Consider the following 10,448-nt stretch of genomic DNA (forward strand, 5'->3'; position numbering starts at 1 on the left):
AATAAAAACAACACTGAAATGCTAATGCTAAATGCCATCTTGACAATGCTGACAGCATTTTAATCAAATATATTTGAAAGGAAATCCTCAACTCTTCACTACAGATCTTTTGTTCAGAGACCGGCCAGGTGAGAGTGATCAGCCGGAAGGACATCAACCGGTTGTTGGAGCTTCAACTGAAATAGGTTGTGATTGGCTGATGTTGGATCGCAAACTACTGTAAAGTAAAAATAATAGAGAGAGAGAGAGGGAGAGAGGGTGACAGAATAATATGGTCGTATGATCACATAATATAAAAACACATGCTCCTCCCTGTAAAAGATGTGTACGCCTACCAAACCAATCAAGGCACCATGCTGCTATGGCCAAACGGTGGCGCCATATCCACATGTTCTTCACGAGCGTCAGTCAGAGGAAAGCGGTCAAGCCAAATTTTAGGAATGACCTAGCCTGTGATCATTTAGATAGGTCGATAAGAGAGTTGCTGTTCAGCTGAATGTGTTTAGGGGAATATGCTTTGGGCAGCATTGGACATTCACTTTAAAAGTTATTAAATCACGAGTTCAACCACAGCAATTGAGTTCAACCACCCTTGACATCTCCTCCATCCAAGAGATATAAGGAGAGTGTGCTCTGCTGGTATTTAAATTGCTACTACAAGCAAAAACCTGAAACACTTGTAAATGTCCATAATAAAAATAAGTAAAAAAAGTAACCAAAGTCGAAATTACGGTTTTAACTAATGGTCCACTTGCTGTGCCATTCTGTTTCCCCGACCGAGACAGAACAAATAATGCCCGACCCGGGCGAGGAATCGGGACATATGCTCCCCCTCTCCTGTTGGCAGGCCTCCTCCTCCCCTCCCACCGCGCGTACCCGCGCTACTGAGCTCCCACCGCGCGTCCCCGCTCTACTGCGCTCAGAGCCTGCAGACAGACAGTAGTCCAGCGCGCCGGGGGAGGACAGGCATCCCAACTTGTTGGTTCTGAGGACAACACTAAATAACTAAACAAACGTGCTTGTTTGTCTCCAAGTTTGACTTCTTAGGACATATCAAATTATTGGATACCCCGAACGAACGACAACTATTGGCAGGTTATTAACTACTTTTTTTTTTTACTTCTTGGAATATTCTCCGGGCATTAGGAGCCTGTATCGCAGTCTGTTTTAATTGAAGGTAAGTTTGGCTGGCGCTCAGATCATGGATTCCCATCGTTGTAAACTTTACGCACAGACACAAATCGCCGCGATCTTTTGATTTATTCCGCGTCCTCGTGTTTAACCTTCACGTTCAGAGTGTACTTCGCTGACTAACTAGAATCCCATTGAAATGCCTTTTGACATTTTCCACGCTTTAAAACTTCTTCTGACTGATGCGAAGTTTGGAACTAGATAGGTCTGGTTCCTGAAGCGGTGAAACTGCGCTCCTGCCCAAATGGTTAATGAGTAAACTTTGGGAGTTTGGACATTGCTGCGGCTCTCCAATCGGCTTCGATAGTGATTGATGTTCCTGTGTTTACTTCCAGGGGTCAACCCAGTGTCCGAGGAAGACACAATGTTTGCATTGTGACCTTTTGTTCCGGACAAGGTTATCCTCAACAGGAGAGTATTCATAGACAGACCGGCCAGACGGACTGACACGGTCTAATCATGGACGGGGCCAACGATGTGGATCTGTCCAACAATAACATCACCCCGTTGTGGAAGCGACGCACTGACTGTTATGGCACCAGGGCCGGCAGCAAGGCCAAACCCAGACCCCTTAGTTACCAGATAGGTGGGGTTCACATGACAGACTTTCCCGTGGAGGACAAGGGCCCCATCAAGATCAGCCAGCCCTTGGAGACGGGGGTCGCCAAAGCGGTAACCAAGAACACGTCGGTGTTGAAACACGTCCTAAACAAACCGTCCAGGAAGACTCGCGTGGTTCGGAGCATCAGTATCGGACATCTCTCAAATGCGCGCTACGCCTTGTCACGGTTCATGTCCAGTGAGGGCAAATCAGCGTCTCTGGACAATAGAGTGAGAAATGGAGGCTATGAGAATGGCAAAACCACCGTTAAGTGCCCTCAAGACGAACAAAAATGCAGGTCCACTCCAGTGGCGCCAAACTCTCCGAGAGACAGCAGCGCTTTTGGCAACGGCTCGTCATCACCGGAAGACGTTGCCTCAACGCCGACACTGTCTTCTCCTGACCTATCCCCCCTCACCCCCAACAACAACCGCTACAACCACAACCACAACCACCACCGCCCGCCCTCCCCCTCCTGCCCCGGTGCCCCCGTCCCCAGCCCCTCTCCCCCCGCCCGCCGCACCCCTCCCCTCTCCCACTGCTCCTCCTCCAGCATCCCCTCCCTCTCGTCCTCCCACTCCTCGGGGCCCCCCACCCCGCGCTCCCCGTCGCCCGCCGACTCGGTGAACATGCTCAGCCGGCAGACGTCCTCGGCGTCCGCCGCCTCCGCCCGCGACGACCCCCGCTCGTCGCACGTCCGATCGCCGTCCTCCTGCTCCTCCTCCTCCTCCTCCACCGCCTCCACCTCCGCCTCGTCCTCCCCCTCGCTGACCTCCCCCAGCCCCGCCTCCCCGGTGCCCTCGGTGGTCCTCAGCACGCACAGCCCCGCCGCCCAGAAGATGGGCACCCAGCAGCTCATCCCCAAGGGCCTGGTGTCGGACACGCGGCCGGGGCTGGGCGGACTGGCCGGCCTCCTGGGGCTGGACAGCTCCAAGAGGGCCTTGAAGAGCCGCAGCATGGTGGAAACCGGGGCCTTCTTCTCCACGGGTCTAGCCCCGGAGGTGGACGGCGACAGCCCGGGAACCCTGCGGAGGGGGCTGAGGAGCACGTCCTACCGCAGGGCGGTGGTGTGTGCCGACGAGACCCCCAAGGCCTGTAAGCCCACGCTCAAAGGGCTGCAGGAGGGGGAGGACTCACCTGACGGCCGGCCCTGCCGCAGCTGGAGCCCCGGCTGTACTCCCAGCGCTGCCAAGCAGCTTTTCGCCACAGAGGGGCCGGTCAAACCGGCCAGCCCCGGGACAGTGAAGCCCTCCAGTCCAGGAACAGTGAAGCCTTCCAGTCCTGGCACTAGAAAGACTGCCACCCTCGGAAAAAACAAGGTGGGTCAGTCTTCATCAGTCATCGTGTTGGTGTGCAACAGGGCTATAGTCTTTGCTAGTCCGAGAACAATTGTAACCTCAAACGGACATCTGAAATTGAGCCTCCCAATGACAGACAATGAATTCCTGCGGTTAAGTACAGGGTTATTCTCACACCGTGAGCTTGTGGGATCCACACTCAGCATGCAACACACACCCAGCATGCAACACACCACCCAGCATGCATAGAATGAAAATCAGATAGGGGTCATTGTAAAAGGTCACCCGAAACAAGAGACGGGTCATGAACAGTGGATGGCTCGTGCACTACAATCCCTCCGTGTGTGTCAGGTTTGTCAGTGCTTTGACCCTGCCAGGAATCTCGTGGTTAAAGTGAATGCCTTTTGTGTTTAACATACTTTCCAGAATCCTGATAGAACAAAGCGACTGATAAGTCAACGCACGTTTGACAGCGAAGGTAAGAGACGTCCTCTTCTTCCACTCTTCCTTGTTTTGTTTATGCTCATAGAGATTATTCTTTAGAGGCTTCAGTCTCCCCCAAGCTGTCTCTCCCCTGCCTGTTCCTGCTATTGTATTCCTTTTGCTGCTTACATGTAGAACAGAAGCACACTTCTTAGCGATGTTAAAGTTCACTTTGTTATAATTGCAGAATCTGACTTAAACTAACTTAAATTAATAAACGTATACAACAAAGCAGACTCCAAGCTGAAAGGTTCAGGGTTCGATCCCCAGTGTACCTTTAGGTTACCCTGAGCAAGATGCCTAACCCACAACTTAATGCGGACTAAAAACCAATTCACTATGCGCTACTCTGGATGAAAGGGGTCTGCTCAATAGCAACAAGCATGTATTGTGCTTGGCTGTGACTGCTAGTGAGCGCTGTGTTGTTTCTGTGTCTCAGAGGAGGAGCTGTACCAGAACTACCAGGAGAAAGCGCTGCACAATGACTCTGACGAGGACGCCGAGGCCAGCGTGCCTCAGCCAGATGACCGCATCGTGGTGCAGTACCGGCCCATACGGACCTCCTGGAGCCAGCTCAGCGTGGTCAGTCACGACACACACATGCACCCCAGCAGGCTTGCACAATCACACATGCACGCCAGCACGCACGCACATACACACAAGCGTACACAGATACACACACACACACACACACACACACGACACCCAGAAACCCTAACAAACACGGACATCCGATGATATCCTGTCCGTCTGTTTGTCTCTCTCTCTGATCTCACTCTCATCACGTACGCAGACCAACAAACATAAACACTGTACGTGTGTGTGTGTGTGTGTGTGTGGGGTGGGCGTGTGTGTGTGTGTGTGTGTGTGGGTGGGCGTGTGTGTTGTTGCCTGCGAGGTGTGTGTTCATGCGTCGTTTAAAATGCCAGGAATGTGGTCCTACCCGGTGTACAGTGTGTACAGAACATTCTGATGCTCTCATCTCTTTCGGTATCCTCTCCTCCATTGTGCTCCTCCTCCTCCTCCCCCCCCCCCCGGGCCCAGGACGGTCTAACCCTGGCCAGGGTGGGACGGGGAGAGGCAGAGGTAGACACATTAAGTAGACCCAGGGCGGACGCTTCCATCCACTTTGGAGGGGAAGCGAGTGTGAGGGGCTTCTTCTGCTTGTGGCACGGGGAGCCGCGGCGGCCGTGCATTACAATACCTAGCGCCAGGGCCTGGAATGCAGGGAATATAAACAGAGGGAGAAGAACCGATTCAGTTTCCTGGCTGGGAGTTCTACTCTTGCAGCTCCCTTGTTCTTTGAGGGTGAGGGAATGGGCGAGAGAGAGAGAGAGAGAGAGAGAGAGAGAGAGAGAGAGAGAGAGAGAGAGAGAGAGAGAGAGAGAGAGAGAGAGAGAGAGAGAGAGAGAGAGAGAGAGAGAGAGAGAGAGAGAGAGAGAGATGCAAAATAGTACAGGCTTTCTACAGTAGACAACCTGGCGTGGAAACGCAGACAGACTGAAATAAACGTGATAAGTAAAAGGGAAAATTTCCATGAAACTGGATTGGATTAGTGAATTGAGGGCTGTGTGTTTGTGTGTTAGCAAGGCGTCTAGGTGTGTTTCTGCCAGCTTGTCTGCCAACTCAGCCACCCAAAACAGCCCAATACTATGCAATTCTACGGCCACAGACCTTTTGTTCGGCTGGCTTGGTGTGGCCAAGTTTTCTTTTCTATCTGTTTCAATTTAATTCCAGTTCCCTGGACGAAGGATTAAGTTTCTGTCAGAGTTTCTGAAAGTGAAATGAGGCTTTCTTCTTTATTAACCACAGAAACAATCACAACAGCTTTGCCACATTTTATAGTATCGTATAGTCAGATATTTCTGACACAGTGGGAGGGATTATTTAACATTCCTTTAAGGGAACGTTTGATTATGGTGTTTTGTTTTAAACGTCTGAACTTGCTAAGGACAGCGACCTGTAATGAGGGATGATTCTACGAGGTTAATTAAGTTAAGGCGTTGGCGTGGAACTATCCTCCAGTGGTTCACACATACCTAGTTAGCTAAAGGCTATCACATGTTCACGACATTGTGTGTCTTTGCCCAAGTGAGTGTCGGGCTCCTTGTCTTGTCTTGTTGTACGCCGTGTGACTTGAACGGGGCTGAATGGGTGCTGCACAACGAACCCTCCCCTTCGGGAAAACGCAGGTTTTACTAACTTTTTCCTCAAACTCCTTTTGAATTTAAAGCCTCGTGACGTGGAGAACCAGATTTCCCCCAGTGACGTCTTCCCCTTTTGCACATCTAGTTTCCTCCTTTCCTCGCCCCCCTCCCTCGTCTCAAATGCACCTGGTTCGAGACCTTATTCTCTGCGTCTCTTCGGGTTTCAGCTGCATGTCCTGTTCCACAAATAAAGCGGGAGAGGAGAGGGAGACAGGAAGTGATGTCGCTTGAAGCCTTCCTTCTGAAATAGAGCTGGGCTTTACTTAATAAGTGAGGTCAGCTTTTAACAGCGTGTGGTTTCTTTTTCTGTAGTGCATCCTAGTAAACTATTTGAACCGCTATCCATGACCCAGTAATGCTGTGTTTTATTTATATAATAGAGGGCTTTTTATAGTGGGTCCAAGATCCAATGTCCTCCCGTGCAAGGGAGGGTAAAGTCATTTTTGGTGACATGAGCTGTGCGCCTGCACAATCGCTAAATCAAGTTTATAACCTTGTTGTTAAATCCTAGTTATATCCTACTTAGCCTTCTTTATAGAGATGAGCTCATGATACAAGCTTTGGCCCATGTGACAGAAACGAAAAAGCATCGGGGTGGGTGGGGGAGTGATGACCAGACATGTTTAGTCTGCCAGCGCTCTGTTTTGTCCTCGCTTTTTGCCATTGGCTGCAGGGTAGGAGAGGAGACACTGGAGGATCAGGGAACGGTATCACTTCCCGGTTGACTTGCGTGGGCCTTCGGCAGAGAGTGGGAAGCATGGGAAAGAGGGCTTTTCCCCCTGGGGTGGCTGGCCTGTCCGAGCCGGCTTGCTGCTGTTATGGTTATGGTTTCGTTTTTGGCAACGTGAGATAAGCAGCCACTTTTGCCTGGGAGACAGATTTGTGTGCGTGTGCGTGATTGCGTGTGGGAGAGATTGCATGTGAATGGGTTTGAGTCAGAAGGGTCCAGAGTCCTGGTTAAACATTAACCCTGTTGGGTTGCCATGGTTCAAGATTTTGTTTGTCCGACGCGTGATTGGATCAGAGCCTGATAGGATCAGAGCCAGATAGGTCTTCTGATCACAGTCATCATAGCAACGTGTTTTCCCATCATCCCCTCTCAACACTGCTGTTCTTCAGCCCCATGCCTGCTTCATATCAACATACCAAAACACAAGTCCACGCTCATGTAAACCATATGTGCTCAGCCAAAATATGCAGTTGCATCACAATTGCAACCCACCTATTTCATGTGCTGTCGTAAAACATTTAGAAAAAAAGAAGCCTAAAAGTAAAAGTTAAAAGTTATGCTAAAAAATCCTTTGCAAGGTTCTCATAGCCAACGTATAATTGTTGTCTGCATTGTTCAGACCTCTATATTACAGTGGGCTTATGTCCAAATCTTACCCAAACAAAGTTCACTTACATTTATTTTTTATATATAACCGAGACCAAGATAATGTCCGAACCTCTTGCCAAACTGACAAAGAATTATCTGATTATTCACGTGTTCATTGTAACATCTTTAATCTAATCCCAAACTCTGCTTTGTGTCTAGGTTAAGAAAAGTGGCCTTTCCGACAAGCTGAGCCTGGAGGAACGCAAAAGGCAGGAGGTAGGAATCATGTCCTGACATACGGTGACATGTCACGACATTAGGTTTCCCGTTAGGACATGTGATGTCATAACATGACGTGTCATTTTGCGTAACTTGTAGCGTGGGCCGCTGCCACTTACTGCCACTTGTCACAGAAACACACACGCATGCACGCACACACACACACACGCACCCGCACACAGACACACACACTGACTAGAGTGCAACTGCATTAGACTGTATGACTCTATGTGGTTTGACAGCTGTTAACTTTACCACCCCACCCATAAAGCATTAATGAAAGAATAATGAGATACTATCAGCAACACTGGTTAACCTGGAATAGATCTTAAAGAAGGGAGGAGAGCTAACCCATAGCATCTGTGCATTCCCCATTGGTTCCAGGGGCAAAAGTAGCATGACGAAAGGCTAGATAGGAGCAGTTGGTAAAGTTCCTCAGAAGCACATGGTATTTCTCAGCGACATGCCACAGTCATGAATGTACCATCCAGGAATGTCAAGTATGATACGAAACTCAGGCCAACACGTGACTCATAGCCTAATGGGCCGATTGAACGTTCTGAGGCCGCTTGTGAACAGACACAAATAAGCTGCTTGCTTTGGAACGGCTGCTGGAAAGTGAATGAATGGATGGGATCATGAAGTAGCAGCAGCAGTTGATGTGGTGATCCTCTACCCTCCTGCCTGGCTCGCTGTCTTTACATTTACATTTACATTGACACTTGGGGCATTTAGCAGATTTACGATAAGTGCATTTGTCAGGTGAAAGAGAAAAGATATATCGCTATCGGTACAGTAAAGATCTTCATAGAGGTAAGTGCCATGCACTAACAATTGTAAGGTTAACCCATTCTCCGAATGCAACACAGATAGCTAGGATAAGATACCAAACAATGCTTGGTAAAAAGATAAAGTGCCAGGGTGTACCACATACAATAAGTGCGTACATTAAGTGCCAGGATGTACAACATACGATAAGTGAGTAAACGGGCTGTCGGGGAGGTATGGGGGGAGGCTAGGCAGAGTCAAGGTGAAGGTTGTCTTCATGTCCTCTCTGTGGTCCTCTCCTGCAGGCCATCTTCGAGGTGATCTCCTCGGAGCACTCCTACCTCCACAGCCTGGAGGTCCTGATCCGCATGTTCAAGAACTCGCCGGAGCTCAGCGACGCCATGACCAAGACGGAGCACCACCACCTCTTCTCCAACATCACCGACGTCTGCGCCGTCAGCAAAAAGTACGCCCTGGTGCTCTCTGTGTCGCCGCCGTGGGGTTTGTCCTGAACCACGGATGAATCGTGGTTAGGGTGTTGGGATCATTTACATTGCATTTACACTTGGGGCACAAAAGCCACCAACAATAAGTACCTTTGTCTGAGAAAAGAGAAACAACAATAAATCACTATCGGTAAAGTAAGGATGTTCATAGAACCAAATGCCAGCACTAACATCTGTCAGGTTAACCCATTCCCACAACTTTCCTACAACAAAGATAGCTAGGATAAGATGCTACACAAAGCTGACCCCTGTCCCAAAGGTTTTAGGTTTGATCCCTTATGTCCACGACTTAACCTGAAGGCCTCTTTGAGTAAAGATGACCTAAACTCCTACCTGGTTGCCAACATACAGATATCTCACTTCGTTGTGGGTCAGATATTTCAAATAAAATTGCCTTCTAAATGATTAAAAACTAACAATCAAACAGCTGAATAACATCAGCTCTAATAGTGATGTTAACAGTCAGGTAATATGCACAGGGCTCGCAAAACATTGCAAAGCAATGTGTTTCTAATAGAAATCGCTCATTAAACACGCTCCTGCGTTATTGTTCCCCGTGGGGGTAACTGCGTCCTGGCAGCCTCACTGAGCAGATGTAAACAGACTTGGGGAAAGAGTGTGTGGTTGTTTTCTATGTAATAGTGAATTAATTATCATAACTGCCCTCCCGTCGCCTTCTCCGACAGCAGCGGGGATTTATGGTGTGGGGTGATGAGCGGGGTCGTTTGGGATTTAACTGCTTTATACGCCTCCTAGACCGGGTTCCATGAGTGGCTAGTGGTTCACCAGACTCTGTTCTGTGTTTATATATTTAGATATACAAACATATATATATATATATATGTATTTGTGTGGGCATATAAAATGTAACATAAGCAACTGAAATGGATACATAATACATATTCAAAACATTGGAACTTAAATTGATCAGATGCAGATTTAAATACACACACACACACGCACGCACGCACGCACGCACGCACGCGCGTGCGCGTGCTGCGCGCGCGCAAACGACGCATAAACGACTAGTTTTCAGTGGCGGTATGTGCTATGTATGTTTAAAGCACACAAGGCATAGCTTTGCCTTTAGTGTGTTTGTGTTCAGACTTGCTGTGTTCAAACCTTCCTTTCCTGTAGGTCGGCCCTCTTGCCTCAAATATAAACGTGATACTTTTACAGGCTCTCCCCAGTCAGCCCAAATCGCATAGCTTCAGGTTGTAGAGCCACATAGCAGAATAGATTAAACAACCAGCAGCCTACAGCACTGGTTCTAAGGGATGTCCTGTCTGAGTCGAGTGGACGGACGAACAGGGGGTTTCAACCTGGTCTTTCACACACGCAGGACACCTTGACGAACCCTCGTTTCATTTACATTTTACATTCAGGGCATTTAGCAGATGCTTTGATACAAAGTGACTTGCAATAAGTACTACATTCGTCAGAAGAGAAACAATAGATTGCTATTGGTACAGTCAGGATTTTCATAGAACCAAGTGTAAAGCACTAATCAACGCTAGGTTAACCCATTTCCTGTATACAAAGCTAGCCAAGATAAGATGCTAAACAATGCTAAGTAGTAGGTTTTAAGTGCAAGGACGTACGACAACCAATGAGTGCGGTAATTCCACAAGGTTCAGCTAATGTAGCAAGCTCTTGGGCAAGGAGTGAGATATTTGGACACAAGGTTTGTTGAGCACATGATCCGTGGCTATCTCTCATCTCCACTCGTGTCCAAAGCTTCTTCGATGTTCAATACACCCCAGTGTCTGCACATGCTACCACTGTCACAGAGCAATG

The 10,448-nt window shown here is 48.7% G+C and overlaps 1 protein-coding gene across 1 annotated transcript in view; it reads left to right on the forward strand.

Moving 5' to 3' along the window:
• The first annotated feature begins 908 nt into the window (after positions 1-908).
• The window catches only part of LOC132475049 (rho guanine nucleotide exchange factor 26-like), a 23,854-nt gene continuing 14,314 nt past the window's right edge, over positions 909-10,448 (forward strand). Inside the window, 6 exon segments of the mRNA XM_060076015.1 lie at positions 909-1,177; positions 1,527-3,111; positions 3,517-3,568; positions 4,013-4,155; positions 7,318-7,374; positions 8,451-8,646. Of these exon segments, the coding sequence (XP_059931998.1) occupies positions 1,651-3,111; positions 3,517-3,568; positions 4,013-4,155; positions 7,318-7,374; positions 8,451-8,646 (1,909 nt within the window). The 5' untranslated portion in view covers positions 909-1,177; positions 1,527-1,650.

The sequence above is a fragment of the Gadus macrocephalus genome, chromosome 16, assembly GCF_031168955.1.
Source record: "Gadus macrocephalus chromosome 16, ASM3116895v1".
Taxonomy (NCBI): Eukaryota; Metazoa; Chordata; class Actinopteri; order Gadiformes; family Gadidae; genus Gadus; species Gadus macrocephalus.